At 36.1% G+C, this 25914-nt stretch overlaps 1 protein-coding gene across 2 annotated transcripts; it reads right to left on the reverse strand.

Moving 5' to 3' along the window:
- Positions 1 to 1095: 1095 nt before the first annotated feature.
- On the reverse strand, positions 1096 to 25914 carry LOC108340163 (pentatricopeptide repeat-containing protein At4g04790, mitochondrial). Of its 2 annotated transcripts, XM_052878369.1 has the most exons (17): positions 25821 to 25895; positions 25507 to 25694; positions 25221 to 25274; positions 24461 to 25078; positions 22775 to 22954; positions 16439 to 16503; positions 13538 to 13645; positions 10025 to 10138; positions 8194 to 8289; positions 6908 to 7006; positions 6518 to 6637; positions 6050 to 6154; positions 2269 to 2433; positions 2067 to 2197; positions 1884 to 1962; positions 1538 to 1755; positions 1096 to 1438 (listed from the first exon to the last, which is right to left on the reverse strand). In XM_052878369.1, the coding sequence occupies exons 2-17, from the start codon at positions 25685 to 25687 to the stop codon at positions 1252 to 1254; spliced, it is 2520 nt and encodes an 839-aa protein (XP_052734329.1). In that variant the 5' UTR covers positions 25688 to 25694; positions 25821 to 25895; the 3' UTR covers positions 1096 to 1251. The 2 variants fall into 2 exon arrangements, with proteins under 2 accessions (XP_052734329.1, XP_052734330.1); XM_052878370.1 differs by lacking the exon at positions 1096 to 1438 and having other exon boundaries at positions 1614 to 1755; positions 2060 to 2197; positions 25507 to 25914.

Below are 25914 nucleotides of genomic sequence, written 5' to 3' on the forward strand. Positions count from 1 at the left end.
GAACGGCTGATTGCTTGAACGCTCGTCCACAGGCATTGTCGAGCGTTCGAATCCGAGGGTCAAGGACGCACGGTCTTTTGTTTGAAGGCTCGTCCACATTAAGTGTCGAGCGTTCGAATCCAAAGACGAGGACGAACGGCTGATTGCTTGAACGCTTGAAGCCGCACGTCCGTTAGGTGAAATGGCCGATCATGTGGAGGCAGAACCGAACGAGGCGTGGATGGAGCGAGTCTTGCGGAAGACGTGGAGAATGGGTCTGACAATGCGGCAGACCTGGAGGCGCCGAAAGGGCTTGTCCTTGATTTGGGAATTTAGGGTTTGTGGTTTTGATCTGGCGCGTGCGAGTGCAGAAAGGCTGCTGGTGGTGGTGCGGTGGCATTGCTTTCCATTTATTGGACGCACTCATGGAAGATCTTTCGTCCAGTAGGGACGATACAAGAAATGGAAGAGTGTTATTGAGTGGATAAGCAAGGAACGATGTCGTCAAACATAACGGCAAGAGAGATTCGATGTGCGTTCACGATTTCATGGAAATGGATTCACCGTTGCACTTCGATGGGACAAAAAGGTACAAGTGTTTTTCGCTCCCAGTTGATCTTTTACATTCCCCGATTTGATGATACCTCTGAATTAAGGTACTTATCGGCGCGACTTCGCAGAGGTGTTCCCGGCAATGCATCGATTTGAGGAAGTAGCTCTTTCCGAAAAAGCGATTCATCGAGGTCGAGTGCTCCTCTTGCGATTTTTGTGAGATGACACTCGGCCCCACGGTGGGCGCCAAAATGTTTCGGTGTAGATATTTTCCGGTGTGTCTTTGTTGCTCCTGGCTATCTGGGACGCTTGCTCTTCTCCAATTGTTGTTGTTCATACTCGCCAAAGGAAGGGGAGGTACCTGCAAAGATACTCCGACGCTCAAGTCAGATGTGAGTTATGGAGCCTCAGCTCTCAAGAGAGTGATTACTGCTCTGAAATATTATTTAGGGTCTCTAGACATAAAGAGAACGTACCTGGACTTTGGTCCTGTCACTGTATTTATAAAAATAAAAATAACCACCTTACCTAAAAATGTGATTAGTGGCTTGATAAATATCTTAACCGTTTAAGATATTTAAGATATTTTAATGGATATCTTACTACATAACAAAATGGATACATCATGTCAGGTGTGAAGCACATGTCTAAAGCCACAGAAAAAATTAGGCATATCTCTCTTTCCCCTACCTACCCTACAAATGTCACTGGAAAGTGTATTCAGGTTTTGCTCTTTCTTCCTTTACGTTTTCCTTGCTCTTTCTTCTCTCCTACAGAATTAAGAGCACTATATGTTTCCGCACATGCCATGATGACAGCACAAACCTCCGCATCGTCTCGAGGAATTTTCTTAAGGATAAAGGATGCAGATCTGCCATCTCCAGCTGCCAAAAGTGTTTGATACATTCTACATCCATGGAAATAATTAAAAGCCAGAACCATTAGGCAAAGATAAAAACTGTGTAAAAACTGTAACAGGGTCAGGGAGAGAAGGCCAACAACTTACCGCAAGTAACTTAATACATTGTAAGGAAACCCAGCAATCTCGTACTCCCTCCAAATCAAGCGAGCATTGTTCAAATCTCCAGCATTGGCACAAGCACTTAGAAGAAAATCAAGACACTGCCGTGAGGGCCTAAGACCCAGTTCATCCTTGATTGCCCAAAGCAAGTCCAGGCCAATCTGTAAATGAGTGGCCTCTGATGCTACAATTGCAGAAAATACCTATAGACACACCGTTGACATTAGCAAGACATTTCCTTTTAGTAATTAGACATTAAATTAAATATATCAGTATCCTGACCTATTATGTAAGTTTATAAAATTGAACTAGGAGAGAAAATAGAACTCACTCCGTCAAAAAGGGCTTCCAGTACCATTTCATCATTTTCAAACGTATCCTTGAGTTGTTTGAGCAAAAGAATAGCAGAGCTGAACCATAAGACCAGAGTATGAAGATAAGCAACTTAAAGAATCTAACTTTGAAACACTAAAATTCAATGCGGGGGGTGGTGGATGGGGCGTAAACCTCAAACCTCAAATTATTGTTCCGTGCACAGTACAAGATGACCTTGAAACAGCCATCAACCCAATAGTCTAGATCACTCATTTCGTTGAGTAGAAGTAGCAATCCATCCAACTCCCCATTGTGTTGAGTCAACTCTTCCTAGGAATGTCAGCAATTAATTATAAGGTTGAAGGTAGATAATCTAAAATAACACTAATACAAAACCTTACAATTAGACATGTAATTGCTTTTGGCTCCAACTTATGTCCACCTTTCTTAATCTGTTCATAGACAAGGAGAGCCTCGGACAATTGCCCATGTGATACAAGATTTACGACAAGTACACTCTTGATTTCATTTAAGATCTTGACTGGTATGTTTGGATCCAAAACTACCTGCAACATGAAATACAACTTATGCTCTACACCAATATTGAAAAACGAGGTGATGCACAAAGTTACTCCAAAAGGGGGATTCTAGAAAAGCATGGGATACTACACAACATGAAGAAACTAATAATTAGGCTAATTTTAAGTATTTACCCAGTAAAATTAAATTAAGTGTGGAGCCTGTAAAAGCTAATATTTTTATTTTTATTTTAGTTTTAGGTGAATAATAAATATGTAAAATAACACTTGTAATAATATGGTGTAATTTAAAAATATGAAAAAGCTTTAATTTGGATTGGGCATATGACAATCTCAAAAGCTAGCTTCTTAGGTGAGAATTGCTCTCAAACCTTTTATAAGATCTAATTTTGGCAATATATGTTGATTGATGTAACAAGCTTAGGTCCATCCTTTTGTACTTTTCTTTGTTTTTTGAGACCATTGTGCTACCACCACCCAGACTGGTACTCCTGCCATGTTGCAACCGCCACCACTACCACGGTTAGAACTGACTGTTGTGCTCATCTTGGCCACACAACCACCACACTACAAGAATAAGAATGATTAGAGCTCTAACACGCTTGCAATTCCTGTGTGTGTGATAACACATCTAGCCTCTTCTTCGACGGCGACCATCAATGTCAGACTTGCCTCTCCATCCTCCCTCAGGATCATTAGTTTTCATTGTGATTGAAGTTCATTGGAATTTGCTAAATTTTTTTAGGGTTATTTCTTTCTCTTGATAATTATTTTTGCTTTCTACAATTATCTATGGCCTCTTCTGGTAGAGCATGAAAGATGTATGAATGGAGAAAGAAAAATAGTGGGAAATAACGGGAAAGGTGGTTGGTGATTAGGAGCAGTTTGTTAGTTTGTTAGAAAGGGGAAGAAACTATAAATAAGGGTTTAAATTGTACAGGGGGGTAGTTTTTGACTTGTATAGTTAGACTGGATCATTGTTCCAGTAGGAGGGAGTTTCCCTTGAGTGTAATTCTTGATTGGATCATTTGTTTTACAGCAATAATATACATTCTCTTTTGCTATCTTTCGTGTGTGTTGGTGTGAATTGAAAGTGTTGAAATGAATACAGAAATATGTATTACTTGAGGGCTTGCCTCTTCTCTAACCTTAAGCTTACATTTATAGGGAAATAAAGTAACTAACCACACTCATTTCCAACTCACTCTTAGTTGGAACACACTTGAACACAACTCATACACACACGCTCACACATAGTTCACACACAATAATTAATAATTCTAACACTCCTCCTCAAACTGGAACATACAAATTGTATGAACCAAGCTTGGAATAGATGAACTCAGTTTTGAACTAGATGATTTGTCTTCAAGAGTGTGAGGCAAACAGATGGGTTATCACATGTCAATGAACAACTAACAGCAGCTTGTGAAACTTCAACTTCAAAAGTGGATGAAGGAGAGTGGACAATGACAAACTACAAGGACTGAATCCCCATCTCTGATATTGATGGGTAATGGGGCCTATAGTGGCTAAAAGCTACAAAACTGCAGGGACTACCATACTTATGTGGCTTGAACTGCCATTGAATCCCCATCTATGAGTTAGATGGGTGATGGGGCTTGCAGTGGCTGAAAGCGACAAAACTGTAGGGACTACCATACTTATGTGGCTTGAACTGCCATATTTATGTGACTTGCAGTGTCTTGGAAACATACTCCCCCTAAACAGCATCAAACGTGTTCAGGGACTTCACTACCCTGAACAACAACAAACCTGCAGGAAATAACTATTCTGCAAAGGCTAACAGCAACAAAGCTACAGGGACTACACTACCCTGCAGCGGCTTAAACTTTCTCCCCCTCACGACTGAACGACATAAACGTGAAGGTGGAAGAACTGTTGAGAACCGATCCGTACGAGGGTTTGGAAAAATCTGAAACCCATAACTTCGAAAGATTGAATTCAGCGGTCAGTCTCAAAGAACAACTCACGAGTTGTTATAACAAAGCTTTGGCAGTGAAGAGAGTCTTTCACATTACTGATGGCAGAAACCAAAACACCAAAGATTGGGACTTATGGCATCAAAAGGCCAAAGATAGGTTGGAGGTCCAAAGTTCTTTGCTGGACAACTCCCAAGTGGTGATACTTAACACTGTATCACAAGAAGTTCGGGCTAAACTCTAGCCCAAGAAGAAAGTGACCAATAACATCCAAGAAAGAGGTGACGCAGTAGCATCGAGAGAGGTCTGTTGGGATACTCATAACATCATTGTTGAGAACAACAGTATCCTGGTTTGGTTTCTTGAGAACAGGTCCGAATAGGAAGAAGAAACCCATGTCAGAAAGCCCTTCAGTAGAGGCTCGCACAACAACAATACTGGTTGCTTGGGTTTCAATATTAAAAGGCTCTTGCGAGATCAAGAGTGGCACATGAGAGAGTTTGCAACATGAGTTCCCTCGTTGGAGAACAAAAAAGAGAATATGGCAAAGTGGAACTGAGAGGCGAAACCCACACGAGTTGGTTCCTCTCCTCCCTGCGACAGAGCTAGATCATCGTCGATGTGGGACTTCCAACACATCCCCCTCACACTGACGTCCGATAGCGGGTGGAACAATATACCCAACAAACAACAAATATCATTAGGATAGACTCTAACCTGGCCCTGATACCATGTTAAGAAGTGGATATTAAGCCTAACTCAACCTCACAAAACCGGCTTGTAAAGTGAGGTTTGCACCTACTTATATACTCTAAATTGACCTTATATCTATCGATGTGGGACTTCCAACAATTATACTAGTAACAAGCTTAGTACATACAATTTAAATGCATGTGCTTGAGGGGAGTGTTAGATGTAATGGGGTCAATTTAAGCCCATCACTTTGTATTTTCTTATTTATAAATGCATAACCCTATGTGCTTAATAAACATTAGGGATTTAGCCTATGCCTCTCTCTCTTTTATTTTAATTTATGTAATTAATGTGGGATGTCAACACATGCCCGTATGCATAGGAAGCATTTGAATCATGGAGATTGTCAAAAAGGTTTCTTTGTATTTCATTAGGAAAACTGCAATACACTGGAAAAAGTCGTGAGGGTTGTCAAAATATCAACTCTGATAGGTTTTAATACCACATGAAATTGAGTTAGATCAAATCAAATCCCAAAATCTATATCAGGAGTAAGGATTGCTCAAGCCCTTATAAGCTCTACTTTTCCCACATTTATAGTCAATGAGGTATTTAAACAAGGCATGCAGAGTAATTATAGAGAATCAATCAGACTAAGAATATGGAGAATAAGAAAGAAAAAGCTTCTATTATACTTAAGCTACAGCTGGTATCATAAATGTAAAGCAGAATCAAAGTTGGCTAAAATAGAAATGAAATAATCCCATAAAGGGATGTCAAGCCCAGGGCATGTGAATTCAGAAACTATTTATGGTTAATTAGATCAAATTAGTCAGATAAAATTACTTGAAAGCATTAGCATGTAATAAGTGCAAACATGACAATCTACACGCCGCTACTCATGATAATGCAAGTTCTATCATCTAGAAATTTAAACTTCGCACAATGCGTCTATTACCCTTTTAGTCCAGTAACCGTAATGCCAGGTTTACTGCTTGTATCCATACCTGTTTTGCCTTCTCCAAATTTCCACAAGCTGCGTATGAATGAACAAGGGCCATAAAAACTTGCTTTGTAGGTTGAATTCCAGATTGCTTCATTTCATCACAATACTACGAAAAAATATGGTAATTAGCAACTGAAAATGTCCATACATCGAATCTAAACATCAGAACTTCAGTTAACATAAAATCTCAATTACATCAAGTCATCAAAAGTGGATGGATATAGCTACAAGAATGGATGCATTAAAAAACAATTAATCATTAATCAAATGTTTCTTTTTGGGTGTGAATGCTGGAGCATTTAACAATCAACAATTACTGGAGGTTCACTCATTTCAATCAATCATGATATCCATAATTACAACCATTTCACAAGAACACTAGACAAAAATTAATAAATTGACATCAATATAAGAGTTTATGCTCAATTACGAGCCATGTATTACTATCATTACATTAAGCTTAAGGTACCTTCATTATATCCTCTTCCGTTTCACAATTGTTGATCAAATAGCTGAAAGTCTGAGAATCAGGGTCTACATTGGCACCTTGCATGTGTTTCAGGACCCTTAACCCAGCACTGATATTCTTCTACAAAACATCAAAATGGTTAAAAAAGATTGCATTATTTGAAACAAATTCAATACTATTTTCAATAATGAAGAGAAAAAAGTTCAAAAATAGTATATGCATATAAGATAATAAGTCCATGTGTGTCAGAAGGCTATTTTCACTTATTGTTGAAAAAGATAAAAATAGCAACATATTGCAATTGATATTAATGCCAAACATTAAAATATAGTTGGCAAAATGGTTGCATGTTTGACTGATAAACCTATCCTAAAAATTCAGGAATGTCACCTCTCGAAAATATCCTGCCATTATAGCATTGAACATGTTTGCCGTAAGTTTAACATTCATTTCCTCTATGTCACCAATTATTTTGTATGCGCCTTCAAACTGCATTAAGAAAGTAAATACAAAATAAGTTTGCTGCATACTTGACACGTTGACACCAATATGAGACCGACAGTTTGAATTCCTATCTACTATGATTTCTTTTCTTTTTTCTTTCTATTTCTTTTAACTATCTATCTATATATATATATATATATATATATATATATATATATATATAATGGAGAGAGAGGCACATATACACATGCATTTGCTAGCATACACCGGCTTGTTCTTTTGAAGAAGTACATCCACAAGCTACACATTGGGCGTATTTTTAAATAATTGTAGTCATTTACTGCTTTCAAAAATCAAGTTGGTGAATGTTAGCAAACTTCCTACTTATATAGAAATCTCACTGTTACAAAATACACCTTGATTTGTACCCTAGAGCATTGTTCAAGTGATTTCAACCAATAATGTTCATCAGTTTTACTTTTGTGAAAATAATAAAAGACTAGGTACATGATTAATTCTCCTTGTGTAGAAAATATACATTAAGGTAATGTATTTATAATGAAGAATCATATAGGAAAATATGGGCTAGGCCTAAATACACATCATATTGTAACTAACAATATCTAATATTATCTTAACAATATCCAACAACTTTCAAGCATGCATGTTTGACTTCACAATGGGAACTATCAAAACCCCCTTGAATTGAACAACATCCATAAAAAGTGCTTTTGCGATAGGTTGAAAAATTTACACTTTGAAACATACTAGCTTTCAAGGTAAAAAAATTAAAATATAAACCTCTTCGAAATCAACTTTAACCAAAATCAATGCTGCAAACATTCACCCAAACACGTCTCTATTTCAAGTTAATTGATTATGAGATCATTTCTCACAATGTAATTCAATAACTCTGTTAACATAAAAACTATACACCAAGGAATAGAATTTCCTCAGCTTTTATACGACTTTACAAAAACCATGTTTCAGGAAACGGACATCTTGAAAAGATTAATCTGAATAAGAGATTTCATATAATTCGTTGATTTGAAACTGCACATCAGACTCTATATATAGAGAACTTTAACCCTAAAGTAAAGATTGCAAATAGATGTCTAGAATCTTCTAATAACTTCTAACAAAACACTTATATCATACTAAAGCTTATTACTATATTTTCTTCTGAATCAACATACCCATGCACCCATATAAACATAAAAGATCCAACTTACATCTTTTATCCTCACACAAAAGTGTACCAAGCACCTGCATATTTCACCATTCAACTCCAAATGATAGCGACATATTATTGAATGGATTCGATGTACCTTGATTTTTAGTCAAGCATGGAAGAAAAGAAAGATATCAGTACAATATGAAGAATAAAGGTTTAAAACAATTAAAAATTATGACACAATCAATTTCCACATAAAAGAATTAAGCTCTCCTGAAATATAAAAATATTGAAGACTTCTTAACTTTAAGAATGAAATTGCATGAAAATACAAAAAGGGCACAATGAAGTCCATGATGTAATTCCCATCTATGCATGAAGACTAATTTTCTTGTCCAATAACCTTTTTTTCCTATCTTATGTTGTGCATATCGCTTAGTCTTTGACAAAGGTATTGTAAAACATTAGTTCTTCATTTCTAACCAACATCATCATTTTAGATAATTGACCAACAAAAAGGGTAAAATTTTATGATAATTGGGAACTAATGTTGTGGACAGAACAATCCATTTTCATTATAATTAACTACAAATTCTCCCTTGAATCTTAAGCCATTTAAGTTGAAAAGTGTAAGGTGGTATTAGAGACTCCATGACCAATTATTTTAAAATTACGCAATGGCTACTCACTTGCTATATATATATTTGTATTATGTTTTATATTTTATATTATATACAAGCTATGCCATTTACATAGCTTAAGTTTCAGTTCTGTTTAGCCAAGTTAGCTTGTTCATGAGTTGTCCCCTTAAGCTATTTACATATACACTTTGACCTATCTCTCTCATGCCTTTTCATGAGTTACAAGTTTTATTTGGGTGCATTTATGGATTACATTATTTAGATTAAGAAGTTTAAATAAGCATCATACTATTCACATTCTTTTATTCAACATATTCCAAAACAACATTAGTGAAATAATCCCAGCTATTGTAAGGAGAAAAACAAAAAACTATCAAAAATCATTCATCTCAAATTCAAAGGCAAATAAAGTGAGTGAGCATATTAAACACACTAGAATGATAATTATAAGAAAAACAAATAAGAAGTTTACCTGTTCCAAATTTCAATTAAAAGAAATTGACATTTGCATGGATTTATTGCAAACAAAGCCGTTTTCTTACTAGGTAAAGGGTTAAATCATGAAAATAGACCATCATGAAAATAATTATTATGCACTTCAAAATGATGTTTGATTTCTAATTATCGTTTCTTTTTATATTATTCATATGCATTACATGTTTGCTACATATAAATTTTATAATCATGATATAATAAAATAATAGCATCAATACAATAGTACATCTAGACATCGTTTTAAGAAATTAGTTTACTAATATTTTATAATGACTTGTTACTAGAGCCCTTGGTGATTTATTGTTTCATTATGTTAGACATATTGTATAAATGATTCAAAATGTGCTTGATAAATAATTTCTATAAGGGCTTAATTTACAGAGAGCAAATATTATTTGTAAACTCATGCATACTACTTGTGAAAGACAAGTTTCAATCAATTGAAAGAAAAAATACTTTGTTTAGTTTTCAAAGCATTCAGTAGCTATTAATTTCTATGATGCCTCTGAGTGCACATGTCTATGTCTAATGTCAACGAAACGTCTGCACAAGGTAGTTTTGGATTATCGTCAGTCTTTTGAGACCTACGGACCTTAAAAAACAAAATAGTTCTGCAAATTAACGCATACTCAACATTGACTGCTTGGGAATCTATGACCAAAATTTTATTATGTTGTGAGAAGAGATGAATAGATCATTGGGTACATTATCAAAAAGAAGAAATAGATGACATGTAAGGAAGATGAATTATACCCAAATATATTCAAAAGATTCCTCGCAGATTTGTAATATGAATTGTAACACGTCAGTTGACAAGTTAAAGCCAGCATCACACATTTGTTCAACAATATCTAGAGCATCGCCCACCTGCATTGAAAAATGAAAGGCAAAAAAATTAATACAAATGCAATTTGCGAGTTAAGTTGTTGTCTATGAATAACCCAAAGTATTGCCTTTCATGCAGTTTCCTCGCTTGAGAGGACAGAAATGAGCTCTATGAAGACCTCTACACTTCCTATTTCAACCAACATCCCATGGATTTTCAAACTTTCTTCCACCAAACCTTGCAATCAATGTTACTTTAAATATTTCCCATGTGAAAGAGGTTTCTGTTTGTTTCAATCTATTGAACCAGTGTATAGTTGATCCTTCCGTACTCAATTGGTCTATTGAACCAGTGTACAGTGTTCTCTACTTCAAAAACCCTTGAGCCCCTGTGATACTCTCCTCATACTTGAGATTAAAAACTGATAAAAATATATTCTTGAGGGTTTAACAAATCCCTCTCATTATCTTCTATATATATTGAAAAAGCAAGAGTACATGGAACACCAAGAGTCTGCACTAGACCTCTAGGTACAAAACTAGGTACTACTCATTACTGGTCTAGCAGACTAGCCTTAATGATGATATGTAACAGTAATTATTCTAACACTCATCTTCCATGAAACCTAGGAGTTCTACTTTCTTAACCAATATAAAATGCTCATTCTGGCTATCATGGTGATCATAGTCTGACCCCATTCCGGCATAACAACTCTCACCGTCGCTTTCTGGTGTAGGAAGTATTTTCTTTGTTATCTCACTCTCTCTAGTAGTCAGATCTAAAATACTTTTTGTTACGATATAAGGTAGGAGTAATAATAAAGGTTGGAAAGTATATGAGCAGAGAGAATATTTAGTATAAGTTAATTAGAGTAAATAAATATAGTATAAGTTAATTAGAGTAAATAAATATATATATTTAGGGAAATATTCAATATAAGATATTTATAATTAAAGATATATGTTAGGATAATATACGGAGAGATATTTATATTAAATATAGGAATATTTATATTAAATATTAAATATAAGGATATTTATATTAAATGCAGATATATTCTAAAGAAATATTTAATAAGAGATGGGCGGGAAATAATTAATATAAATAAAGTTAGAGTCTAGGGTTAAAGACATGTTTTTTATTATTGAGTTTTGTGACAGACATTATTGTCTTGTGAGGGAGGTTATGCTCCCAAAGTAATTGAAGGAGGTTATGCTCCCAATTATTGTTTACCCTTGTTTATTTAGATATTACCATCAATAAAAGAGATTCATTCATCCGTTATCATTTGTTTACTGTTCTATTACGTGTGTGAGAGTGTCAAAGGGTGTATTTGGCTAGTTTACGTACTCAGGTACGTAACAATTGGTCCGACCTGCCGGATCGTCAAGGGAGGAAACTGCCGGAACGTCAAGGGAGGAAACTGCCGGAACGTCAAGGGAGGAAACTGCCGGATCCTAATAGAGATGAGTGAAAGACATCATGGAGGGAAGAATGCATGCAGTTGAAGGGAAACTGAAGAGCATGGGGCAGAGACTAAAGAACATGGAGTTGTCCCTAAGGAGGTTGAAGGCAGAGTCGAGTGGAATACGCCATTAAGTCCAAGCTCCAAATGGGAAGGGACTACTGGAACCGAACGATAGTGGACTAACGGATCCGAACGTGAGCGAACTGCCAGAGCCGAACGATAGCAGACTGTTGGATCCGAACATGAAAGAACGGACGGAACCTACAAAGAGAGGACTTACCGAGCCGAACGGGAGGAGACGGCCAGAACCAAACGTGAGAAAACTACCTGAACCAAACGGTCTAGTATTGGAAGGAAGAATGAAGGCTTTGGAAGGAAGGGCAGATGGAAGAATCAATACCCTGGAGAGAACGATGGAGTCTGTGAAGAGATGGGCCGACAAAAAGAACAGGGGGCTTGCAGTGTTTGGTACACTGGCAGAAGGAAGAGAGCGACGTGAAGTACTGAGAGACATTGAAAACCATTCCCTCAGGGCTTATGATTCAGGAGAAGTGCTAACCACAATGCTGGATGAAGAATGGAAGACATTAGAGAAGGTTTTACCACCACCCGAACCTCCAGACATGAATTGATGAGGAGCCATGAGATCAAGCTCCCTGTTTCCAACCTTGAGGACAAGGTTGTTTTGCAGCGGGGTGTAATGTTACGATATAAGGTAGGGGTAATAATAAGGGTTGGAAAGTATATGAGCAGAGAGAATATTTAGTATAAGTTAATTAGAGTAAATAAATATAGTATAAGTTAATTAGAGTAGATAAATATATATTTAGGAAAATATTCAATATAAGATACTTATAATTAAGGATATATGCTAGGATAATATACGGAGAGATATTTATATTAAATATAGGGATATTTATATTAAATATTAAATATAAGGATATTTATATTAAATGCAGATATATTCTAGAGAAATATTTAATAAGAGATGGGCGGGAAATAATTAATATAAATAAAGTTAGAGTCTAGAGTTAAAGACATGTTTTTTATTATTGAGTTTTGTGACAAACATTATTGTCTTGTGAGGGAGGTTATGCTTCCAAAGTAATTGAAGGAGGTTATGCTCCCAATTATTGTTTACCCTTGTTTATTCAGATATTACCATTAATAAAAGAGATTCATTCATCCGTTATCATTTGTTTATTGTTCTATTACATGTGTGAGAGTGTCAAAGGGTGTATTTGGCTAGTTTACGTACTCAGGTATGTAACATTTTCTGAGTAGGATGAATGCTATTAGAGATGCAGAAAATTAGTTGGCTAAATAAAAATACTTTTGCATTACCAATACTGTTAGAAACATAAAAACATCTAAAATATTATTTTAGAATATTTTAGAGTATCTAAGACGATCTCTGAGCATTTATTCTCCTTTGTATTTTGAATTATTTCCGTATCTAATTAGGATGTTTATGATCCAAAATTTAGTGATTGAAAAGGAAGAAGAAAAAAACACCAATTATTGTGGGAGAGAATAAAAAGAATTGGAGAAAACTTTAGTAAATAAATTGATTTAATAATATTTTGAGCAATTGGAGTGAGTAATAAACAGATTACTGTTTATATTTGTTCAATTTTGGAATACGTTTAGCCATGGATGGATGCATTGAAAAAGTTGAGTGCTCTGAAAAGGCTCTCAAGAGAATTGGAGAAAACTTTAGTAAATAAATTGATTTAATAATATTTTGTGCAATTGGAGTGAATAATAAACAGATCACATTTCGTGTTGGAATATGTTTACCCATGGGATGGATGCATTGAAACAGGTTTGATTGCTCTGAAAAGGCTCTCAATACTGATCAGGTTATCATTTTCGTTCTATCTTTTTTTTCTTCTCTTCCTTCCTTCTTATGATTAACGTTTTTCAAGTTAAGTGATGCCCACAATATAAGGATGAATAAAAAGAGGTATACCTGGTCTAAACCACAGCAATGCAAAATAAGCTTTTCATATGATGACGATGAAAGCAAGACTTCTAGTAATTCATGCAAATTATTGACTTTTGCCATGATGTCCTCAACCTTCAATATTACCAAACAACACGAAATATCAATCACATCACATCATTACAGACTTATTATAGGACTTCTAACTTTATGGAATTTGTTGGACACAAATTTTTTGTATGATCTGATTCCTAAATAAGTTACATGAGATAGGAATGAAACAGCATACTATTAAAACTTAAAATATAGTTTTCTTCACACAAGTTTAAAAAATATATACTTCTTAAAATTTAGATTTCAATCTAACTCAAACTTACAAAACTAGTTTGTTAGAGACATGTTACATTTATATTTTTAGAAACAGTAATTGAAGACACAGGATATAAAAAAACAATAGGAAGGAGACAACTTGTGATAGAAAAAAAAATTATAAATAGGAGACAACTTTTGACCCTACTTTGTTTTGACCTACATTTGTACACTTATTTTTATTTTATTATGTCTTCCTGTTAGTTTTTAGTTCAAATTCAGTTTTTAATATGTTTATTGTGATTTTATGTTTTTTTGGGTTATTGTTCCTTTTTTGTTGTAAAAGGAGAAGATTTAGTCCCAATTGGAAACAAGCATATGTTTTGCCTCGGCGAATGTTGTTCAATCAAGTAGTATAAGCAAAGACCTCTCTCTTAAGCTAGCCTTTAAGGCATTTAAGTGAAAGCCATGTGACGTGTACCTTCAAAGATTCTCAAAGATTAGGACAACCTATACTATCTTCAACAAATTTCTCAAAACGGCACAAAGATAGTCAAAATTCTAGTTCCACTACTTCTGTTGCACACACAAGTACATCATTTGTTCACCACACTGACTCCAACTATCTTGGCCTATGAGTTACCCGTAATCCCTCTCTTCATAATAATGCTATGAGTTATCATATGTTATCTCTATCTCTTTATACTTTTCTTTCACCTATTTCCTATGTTACAATTCCAAAATTTGTAGGTGATGCCTTAACTTGCCCTGGTTGGTGTCAAACCATGCTTGTTGAAATAAGTGCTCTTATGAATTGTGTAACTTGGAAACTCATTCCTTTACCTTTTGGGAAATGTGTTCTTAGTTATTGGTGAACTTTTGCTATCAAGGTTGGTCTTCATGATACTATTGATCGTCTCAAAGCTCGCCTAGTAGCCAAAGGTTATACACAAATTTTTTTATTGGACTAGGTTGACACTTTTTCTCCAGTTGTAAAAATGACCTTTGATTGCTTATTCATAGTCATGGGTACTCTTCAACATTGGCCTCTATATCAATTGAATGTCCAAAATGTTTTTCTAAATGATGATGTACGAGAAGAAATCAATATTTGAGCAACCTCCAGGTTTTGTTGCTAAGGGAGGAGAGTCTTTTAAATTGGCAAGTCATCTCCGCATATTTTAATATGCCCTCAAGCAGTCTCCTAGGGCTTGGTTTAGCAAATTTAGCATTGTAGTTCAACAATTCGGTATAACTCGAAGTGAGGCAGATCATTCAATATTTTTGTCACTCAAGCATTGGGTGTATCTATCTAGTAATATATGTTGATGATATTGTGATTACATGTAAAGGTCGCTATGGCATCTCAAAGGTAAAGCAACCCTTTGTGACCACTATCAAACCAAAGACCTTGGCAAACTCAAATATTACTTGGAGTAGCACAATTGAAAAGTGAAATTGTTATTTCTCAGAGAAAGTATGCATTGGATATTTTGGAGAAAACTAGGTCAATGAATTTAAAGCCTAGTGACACACCCATGTATCCCAATGCCAAACTTCTACCTAATTAAGGGGAGCCACTCTGAAATCCTAAGAATTATATAAGATTAGTTAGAATATTTAACTATCTAACAGATACTCATCTTAACATTTGTTTTGCAATTGGTGTGTTAATTTCTTAATTATCCATGTACAAATCATTGGAATGTTGTCATTTGTATATTGAAATCCATCTAAGGTTCTCCTAGAAAGGTTTCTTATATGGATAAAATAATCATGCTAGAATTATATGTTATTCAAATGTTGATTGGGCAGGCTCTCTTTCTAAAAGGAGATCCACTTCCGAATATAGTGTCTTCATTGGTGATAATTTGATTTCTTGAAAGAACAACAAAGAGAATATTGTAGCAAGATCTAGTGTGGAAGAGAACATAGAGTTATAACCTCAAATATTTGTGAGCTTATTTGGCTTAAACAATTGCTTAAAAATTTTCAATTTGGAGAGGACACTTAAATGGCACTTAAGTGACAATCAAGTTGTTCTTTGTATTAACTCAAATCCCATCTTTCATCAAAAAACCAAACATTAAAGTTGATTGTCATTTTATTCGAGAAAAAATTATATCTAGAAAAATCAAGACTGAGTTTAGTAATTCTCGTGACCAACTAGCATGTGTTTACAAAATAATTATGGGGACTTAGAACTAATTATATTTGTAAAACGCTTGGTACATATGATTTATATGCACCAACTTAAGGGGAGAGATAAATATAATGAGCTTAGGTCCATATCTCTGGATTTTCCTATTTATAGATATAAAACCCTATGAATTCAAAACAGATTAGGGATTCAGCCTATGTCCCTCTTATTTCAACAAGTATTATTAAGACTTACAAAATTATAATTTGATAACTTAGGTTTTATGTTTTTAAGCTTATAAATTCATTCTTTAATATATATATATAATATTAGAATAGTGGTCATCTGGTATCCCACTTTTGGGGCCAGCCGTTCTGCTTCAATATCCAGAAATGCAAATATAATACAGGCAAAAGCACATCACATTATAATACAGCACCACGGACATTTACCAGTAGTATTCATGAGAAGTTCCTCACCGCTAAATTAGGAATGCTAACAGCATAACTAACAATGAAGTTTGAAATATTATCTTCATCATAATCTGCACCACATAACAATCCATCATCAACATCCTTAGCGTTACATGCCACAAATTTATAGAGGAAGATAATACTTCATCTTTCTGCCACCATCCATTAAAATTCCTAATAGATATTGGCAAAGTACTAGAAGAACATAAATTAGTGCATTTGCAACTTCAACTAAAGCTTTAAAAGAAAATATATCTCTATATTTATATTATATAACACTAGGTCTCTATCTAAGTAAATTATACATTATGATATAAGAAAGTTAAAGGCAATCTTTTATTCTAAAGCTCCAATAATTTCCAATTGAAACTTGTTTATGCATATAAGCATAGTTTATTTTAACTCTTACTGGTGTAATTGTAAATAGCATATTGTTACGATAAAAAATTATTCTCAATATCTCCATACTACTTAAGAAAATAGCATATTCTCACTATTACTATACCAGATATGTCCTTTGCAGTTGGTGTTGTGAATCAATTCATGCAAAATCCTTATACTGATCACTCAAATGCTATCATTTGTATTCTAAGATATCTCAAAAAGGCTCCAAAATAAGGACTTCTTTATGAAGATAAAAGGAATACCCAAATTGTTGGCTATTGTAATGTTGATTGGATTAGTTCTCTTATAGATAGACGCTTATGATAGGATATTGTGTGTTGTCAGACGGAAATGGTATCTCTTCGAAAAGCAAGAAACAAAATCTTATTGCTCGATCATTTGTATGCTCTACAGTGAGAGGAAGTGTTAAAATAAATAGTCTTTAATAGGTTTTATTGTAAGGTACTATGTGCCAAAACTAGTTCCTAGGTGTCTCTCTTCAAATTCCCTTATTTTCCCTCTCATTGTATGTGGTGGCTTAGAGTTATTATAAATATGAAATCCTAAGAGAAGGGAAGTCACTCTATCAAATTCATTCTAATATTCTTGTGTATCTTTCTTAAGTGTAACGTTCTAATGTGCCATCAGATTTATACTTTACATTATAAAGCCATATACATCCTATTGCCCTTTCATCCAATGGCCTATCAACAATTTCCCATGCTTGGTTCTTTTCAAAGACATTCATCTCTTCATTCATGGCTTGAACCCAATCCTCATCCTTCAATGCTTCTTGAACTGACGTAGGGACTATAATTGCATCAATGACAGAGGAAACTCTGGTGCTGCATAGATATGTTTTTAGTAGTCACAAAATCAGAAAATGGATACTTGGTACAAGACCGAGGTCCTTTTCTAAAAGCAATGGGCAAGTCATCAAGGTCAAGTTCACAATCAATAGTCAAGGAATTTTCAAGAGGTTCAAGGGTTTTAGAATAAGGATCACTTACCCCCAGTTAGATGATTATTGTTGTTCTTAGATCAGGTTAGGTTACTTTTGCCTGCTCCGATATTATGAGAGAAATTATCTGGACAACTAATTTCTGGAATTGTCTCTAACTCAAGAACAAAGATGTCCTTGTTAAGAGTAACTTCAGCAACACGACTAATTTCTGAAGTTGATCCTAACTCGGGAACAAAGACGCCCTTAAAAGAAGTAGCTTTAGAGATATCCATACAAGATTTTCTAGGAGAAGTATAACGAGTACCAAGAGTAGTATTAGCATGAGACGATTCTTGTATGAAAGGGACAAAATAACTCAGAGATTCAAAAGACTCAACTTCAAAAGAACTTTCACCCCAAAGTTGACAATGTATAAAAAGAGACTTAGTTTCATCAAAAGTAACATTCATGGAGGTAAAAATCTTTCGACTCGAAGGACGGTAACAATGATATCCCTTTTTATTAGATGCATAACCAAAACAAATATGCATTTAATAGCTCTAGGATCTAATTTTCCAAAGAACTGACTATGAATATGGACAAACACAACACATCCCTTTCATACAAGATTCAATGGAGTCAGACCATCTATGACTCAAGAGAGTAATCGATTAATAAAACAGGCACCAGTGAAGATAGTTTCTCCCTATTATGATTTACGGACACTCATTTGAAAAATATGTCCATGCCACCTCAAGAAGATGCTTATTTTTTCTTTCAGCAATGTCATTTTGTTATGGTGTATTCACACATGTAAATTCAAGAACAACACAATTTTCAGAAAGGAATTTAAACATCTCATGGGTTACACATTCCCTCCCATTACCAGAACGTACACATTTAATTGACTTCCTAAATTGTGTTTTTACTATATGGAAGAATTTAACAAATAGAGTAAATACTTCATATTTTCCTTTCATGAGAAAAATCCATATAACATGGGTACAACCATCAATAAACATGACAAACCACTTAGCATTAGATTTACTATAGTTTTAATGTAGGCCCCCAAACGTCACAATGAACTAAATCAAAAGGATGGACATTCTTTGTATTACTAGGAAGATGTGGTGCGATGATGTTTTGCAAGTTAACATACATCACATTTAAGTGACTTAATAGACTCTTTGGAAAATAAGGAAGGAAACATGGACATTAGAATAGAAAAGGATGATGCCCTAGACAATGATGCAAAGGTGGTGCAAGATTGGAGACAAGTGATACTTGTTTGTGTACTGATACTATCTTTAACAGTTCCAGTCATCCTCCCTATGGCAACATCCTAGAAAACACAAATTGTGGAAAAGAAGGTTACAAAACACTTTAGGTCATTGGTTAGTTTATAAATAGAAATAAGATTATTGAAAGTTTTGGAGCATAAAGAACACCTTTAATGTTGAGGAATGGTAAACATTACCATGTCCAATTACTGAGATACAAGTCTCATTAGCAACAATAATGCCGTTACTAAAAAGAGAAACATATGATGTTAAAAGAGATGAATGAAGGATTATATGACTTGTCACATCAAAGTCTAGAACCCAAGAGTACTTACATAAAGTTTTAGAAATATTAAAAGAGGAATTGGAGTTCTTACCTGTTAGGTTACTTTATGCCAATAACCTAATCAAGACTATCTTCTCACCACAACTCTCGAATAAAGAATAGAAAAATATGTATATATGTATTAATGATGAATGAGTGAATCAGAATACAAGAATCACCCCCAAGGAAGCCTAACCTTCCTCCTCTGGAAACTATCCAGTCTGAACAAATTCTCCGATACCCCTCTCCCCCTACTTAGTTTATTATTTATACCCTCTCTCTCTTCTAACAACTATAACATATTACTCTCCTTACACGTGTCTCACACGTGTCTAACTCATTCTCTTTTATTCCTAACATTACTCCACCCCTCAAAATCAACCTTGTCCTCAAGGTTGAAGTTAGGGAACTGTTATTTGCCGTAATGCTCCTCTTCCCTTCCCAGGTGATGCCCGCTAATTTAAGTCTGGAGGCTTGGGTGGTGGCAAATCCTCCTCCAATATCTTCCATTCTTCCTGGATTCTATCAACTTCCAACATTCTGCTCCTCGAATCCTCCACCGATGTCTTCCATTCTTCCTGCTCAATCTCCATGCTCAACTGCCACCAATCTACTTTCATTTTTCCCAGGGATGCCAAACAGGTAGCTCCTAAATTCCCATCCAAATCTCCTGACTCAAAGAGATAAAGTTTGTCTCTGATTTCTAATCCCTTCATCTCAACAATATATTCATTTCCAGTGCTCAATATGTCCATTTTGCTAACAGACTCACGTAGTCCACTCATCATCGCCCCCCAAACAGTATCCCAATCAGTCACCACATATGTAACATGATCTGGAACTGAATCCTGCCCAAAAAATTTTCGGAGAACCTTAATTGCATGTTTGAGATGACCCGAAGAGCTCCAGCTTTGACCATCTATGGCTACTTTACCAACTTCTAATGCAATAAGGGCAGGAACCCCAACTGCGTTCCTAACATTACAAAACATAAAGTAGTGACCTCTAGTGTTTCTCCTCGCATTTGTTGCTTCCAAGTAGTCCCCAGCATAATCCCAAACTTCACTAGGAAATTCCAGAACCACTGTATTTAGAGTTCCATGACTAAAACGCTTCCCCGAAAAACATTTCCATTGTGGCAAAGGTGGGTACCACTGTATAGTTCCAGCCTTCAAACTGCCCAGTAAAACAGTAACAAGAACAGTATCACCAAAGAAATCGTTGTTATTTGCTGTAGAAACTTTGATTTTATAATTTTGACCAGGCTCCTTGATATCATTTGACACATTTGTTACAATGTGGTTCAAGGGAATTGTGATTCTTTCTCCCAGATACTCAACAACGAAACTGTGACCCCTTATAATCATACCATGATCTCCTCCAAAACTCCTATACACTTCATCGTGATTCCAATCGGAAAGAGAAACATTATTAAGTGAAGCAGCACAATCATGCTCCAAGTGAGTGTAGTGCCAATCCCTAACCCTCCTCTCCTGAGAGCTCAAAATATCCTCATCAATCTTTCTTTCCACCGAACTGTCCCTTTCGGAATTAAATGGTCTATTTGCCAAATTGTTTTGTTTGGTTTCTTTGTCATTGCGAAGGCAATCACTGTTCATCATTGTCGACCCAAGATCGAACGGATCACCAATCAACGAATAAGTATCTGATCTTCGCTCAATAGCCCCCACAACCTCAACACCATTTATAATGCCAGCTCCAAGATCGACAGAAACAGAAAATGAGTGATCTGGTTTTCCCGATGCTTGTGGCACCGAATTTCCCAACTCCTGGAAGTCCTTGTTAACGCTTCCCTCCTGTCGCTCCGCTGCCAGCTCCTCACAAACGGTGTCTCGATTCAGTTCGCCGAACCTCCGCGTCAGCGCTTCCGTGAATATCTTCCAATTTGGATGTCGGGTTTTCTTCCGCCAGAAACGAATCCAATAGTAGCTCGCGCCTTTCTCCATACAGGTATATACCAACTTCATCTTCTTCCTCTCCGTCAAGTTCTGTAGATCGAAAAATTTCTCTGCCTTCGCGATCCAGCCCAGGGGGTCCACTCCTTCGAATGTTGGGAGTTCAATGCGCTTCATCCCGCTACGTTGCACGTCTCCTCTGTCCTCTTCCGCTTCGTCCTCCGACTTCTCTGGTGGTCGCCGTTTGCGTTCAGCGTTGACGGAATCGCGACTCCCTTCGGAGCTCCGACGCTGGTTCCTTCTTCTCCCACGGTCGCGATTAATGTTTCGTCTTCCACGGTCACGATTTACTTTTCGAGCCATTCCCCTCCACTCCGCTTGAATATCCTCCAACGTCGCCTCCATGGAATCAAATCTTCCTTCCCACTTTTCCTCCAGTGCATTCAACATGTTCTCCATCGCGCAACTCCGCCGATTTGGATCCGGCAGGTCGGACCAATTTGTTAGGTTACTTTATGCCAATAACCTAATCAAGACTATCTTCTCACCACAACTCTCGAATAAAGAATAGAAAAATATGTATATATGTATTAATGATGAATGAGTGAATCAGAATACAAGAATCACCCCCAAGGAAGCCTAACCTTCCTCCTCTGGAAACTATCCAGTCTGAACAAATTCTCCGATACCCCTCTCCCCCTACTTAGTTTATTATTTATACCCTCTCTCTCTTCTAACAACTATAACATATTACTCTCCTTACACGTGTCTCACACGTGTCTAACTCATTCTCTTTTATTCCTAACATTACCGGTCATGGCTAGAGAGCAAGTACTAGAAAGAAGGTGACTTACTGATAGAGCATGAAAGATTTCAGAATTTCAGTATCAACACTTAGTGCATGTACCTCTAAAGTTAGAAGATCAACATTGTTTAGTGGAGTTGTCATGCTTAAGTAACAATAGGGATTCGTTAGCCCCCTTCAACTAAAATAGAATAATAAAACAAAAGGCATCAATAGTGGCTGCTGCAATGACAGTGACAATTCCGACGATGGAAATGACTAAAGCTCCGACAACCACTCTAACAAAGGTCCAATGACAGTTTCGACAAAGGTCCAACAACAGCTCTGAAGTAGGCCTGGGGACAACTCTAGCAAAGGTCAATAGCAGCTCCAGTGGACAGCAAACTCGGTGTGACTGCAGCAGCAGAACCACAATTTAAAAGGAACCATATCTAAGAGGTAAAGAAGAAATGTTGAAGCACGACTCCCAAGATTGGGAGCTCTAATACCATCTTGAAAGGATTAATATGAAAAAATGAAAATTCATCTAAAATAGTACATCAGCATTGAGATATAGAAAACTCTAACCATTAAGTAATAATAACAAAAAAATCTCCAGAACCTTCTAATAGCTTCTAACAACTTCTGGTAAAACATTTAATATCCTACTAACAACAATAGTTAAGAAGAAAATAAGATCATAATCATACCACGTGTTCTCAAATCCAAAAGTATGTCATCTGCAACAGATTGCTGTTGGAGCCTGCCTAATGATCGGAATATATTTACAATACATTCTGCAGATAAAAGCTTGATGATGTCTACATTCTTCACCACATCCAAAAGTTGCATTGTCTTATCACTTTCACAAAGAGCCATCAAGTAACTTACTGCAACAGTTAATTTTAGCTGAGTTTACTCTACCACGTGAAACAAAAATGGTAATGGCACGTGGACATAAAAATAAACAAGAATTGTTTTTAATAAATGTTATCATACTAGATGCACAAATTTTCAAATAATTATGCTTAGCACAATCACTTCTATTGTAGGTAGGTGGATCCATCAACATACTGGGAAAACGATTCAGTGCAAATTCAATTTTCTTACTGCTTCCAACATGGCATGAATTAAGAAAAAACCATTGATTGTAACACAGGCCTCAAACATACATTCCCAAAGCAGTTATCATTTAAAGCATGTCACTTAGTATACCCTGGTAGCAAGAACAAGAATGCCTTATAAAAGGCACCATTGTTGTCCCTATTGCTTTTACTTTTTTTGGTTTAGGGGATGGAAACAAGTTGGTCTTGTTGATATGGGTCTTAGTCATACATCTTTTCCCTTATCCAATTGGTTCAAAGATTTTGCTTGGCTGCCAGACTTTACATTAGAGAACTTTAGCTCAGAAACTTCAAATTTGGAATGTTGGCTGCCTAGTCAATGAAGACACATAAAGAGTAACAATTTTCTTTGATGTGATCCATTCATTTACAATATGTGCATTGAGGACATCCTCTACTGCAAGAACGCTGATCTCTAGTTCCATGGCCTCTTTTTTAACAATTAAAAACTATGGCAGAGGAGATAGTCCCTAAAGACATGAGGAGCAAGGTAGAGGCAGGAGGACAGTCCAGAAATGCAACAAAGAAGCCTAGGGTTTCAAGTGAGGAAAACTGTGATTAACACTAGAAGTCGCACCAAATGCTCCCAGAATGAAGAACAAAGGGCAGAAATGGGCCCAAAATGCTCCAACAAGTCAAACCGTGGTAGTCTAAGAAGATTCTGACCACCAAAAGATGGCACTTGAGACATGTGCCTAGAGCAGTGCAGCAGTTGGACAGCTGTTGGTCGGAGTTTAGATGTGCAACCACCGAGGTTGGCATTCATAAATTTCTTACAACTTGCTTTAAAAAAAAGAGTAAAGTAAGCAAACTTGGAAAGAGACAATGGGTTCAACAGCCAAACAGTTCTGAAGAGAGTCTAGATACCATATTCAAATTATTAGTGACAAAACAAAACCCAAGGATAAGACAAATTGAAAAACCATAAGATGAATTTAGTGTCATGTGTACATATGAGTATTCCTCTTTATAACGAAGAAAAGACATAATACTAAAAAATGAAATAAATATCTAATAATGGGAAATATTTGGTAAGATATTTCCCTATCAAATATCATATCTCCCTATGTAATATAATTAAATCGTGTATCTCTAACATAATGAAATCATATCTCAAACAATTTTCATCCATCATATTTCTCTTCTCTTTATCAACCAAAGCATGCATGAAAAAAATAAAGCAACTCATAAATTTCTTAAAACTTGTTTTTAAAATCCTGCAGTGGATGTTCAAAATCGGATAAAAAAAATCATGAAAATTGATTAACCAACCTCGTAAGGCTGAATCTCTATCATCAACTATAATAAACTCGCAAATGTCCCGGATCATTTCTTCATTGTCAACTCTTAACCACAACAACATTTCATAGTAACCCAATCGTGAAGCTGAACGAGGATTCTCAGCTTTGATAACATCAGAGAAAAGTTGAAATTCTTGAACCAGACCCATATCAATTAGATACCAGAGAAGTGGACCATATGTTTGCTCTTCCAGCGGACATCCAAAATCCCTCATTGATTTGAAAAGGTGAAAAGCCTTACTCATCTCATTTACAGCTATGTATTCATCATCAGTCGCCCTAGCCTTCTCTATGCACACTTTTATCAATGCATTGTACTCCTTTACGCCTGTTTTTCGACCCAAGTGACTAAACACATTAATTGTTTTTGTTGCTCCTAGCCTATGTGCACACAATTTAATTAACCTGTTGAAACGGTCATTACTAGAGTATTTAAAAATCCACTTATGCTTCCGCTCACGCACTACCTCCTTTCGTTTGACCGATAGATTACCATGAGACAGGTCTGCTATCCATGGTATTTCTAACGCACTTTTCCTTTTTTCTTCCTGGTCGACTTCCTCGTAACCAGACCCCTTGTCCTGTTTAGCTGCAAAGGAAAAAACAGCAAATGCCCAACATTGATACAAACAAAAACATGAGCAAAAGTCATTTCAATTCTCTAAGTAACCACGTCATCCAAAGTAAAACACATGACCAGTATTCTCTCAGTAATTTCAACAAACACTTACAGCACAGTAAAGCAGATATCTGCCCAGTACCCTCATCTTCGCCGACCAAATCCCCTGCACCAAAATATTGGAAAACAACACCATTACACACCCAAATACCCCAACGGCACACCAAAGTAACCCCCAAGAAACAAAACAACTGAAACCAACGCATTCACTACCACAAATCCCAATACTTTTTTAGCTCCAAAAAACACAAAACTCATTAACGCAATACGACTCCTCTATGAAACTTAACACAGATGAAAATAATGGCAGGCATAAAAAATGAAACTTGACAAGGTACCTAGGGAAAAGTCACCAGCGAGGTCGTGTTCTAAGGAATGTTGCAGTTCAGAACCAAAACCGACTTCGAATTCAGGAGAAGGTGCTATAAAGGATTCAACACTGGTGTTGGGTTTGCGGATTAACCGAGAGCGAACGAGGGCGGCGAGAGTGGATAGGTTTCTTCCGGCGGGGGCGCGCATCTAAGCTCTGCAACAAGGAAGAAAAATACGAGTTTACTTGTTGGGTGCTTAGGTTTTGTTGCAGTAGTGTTAGTTTCGTTCGTTCTAAAAATGCGCTTTTTGTTGGTGTACGAAGCTGAAGTTAGAACCCAACTACTGCATACGAAAGACCAACGTGAAAATGGCGAAGAACGGCGTGTACACAGAATCACAAAATGCTGTCACGGAGGGTGTGGGACGAGCGTAAG

Source organism: Vigna angularis, chromosome 5, assembly GCF_016808095.1.
Source record: "Vigna angularis cultivar LongXiaoDou No.4 chromosome 5, ASM1680809v1, whole genome shotgun sequence".
In the NCBI taxonomy this organism is placed as follows: domain Eukaryota; kingdom Viridiplantae; phylum Streptophyta; class Magnoliopsida; order Fabales; family Fabaceae; genus Vigna; species Vigna angularis.

Coding starts and splice junctions, on each gene's coding strand:
- LOC108340163 (XM_052878369.1), bottom strand. CDS start 25,687: ATGCGCGCCCCCGCCGGAAGAAACCTATCCACTCTCGCCGCCCTCGTT. Junction 2,434..6,049: donor ATTTGGAGAAGGCAAAACAG/GTATGGATACAA, acceptor TTCATGTTGCAG/GTAGTTTTGGATCCAAACAT. Junction 2,198..2,268: donor AAGCAATTACATGTCTAATT/GTAAGGTTTTGT, acceptor TGACATTCCTAG/GAAGAGTTGACTCAACACAA.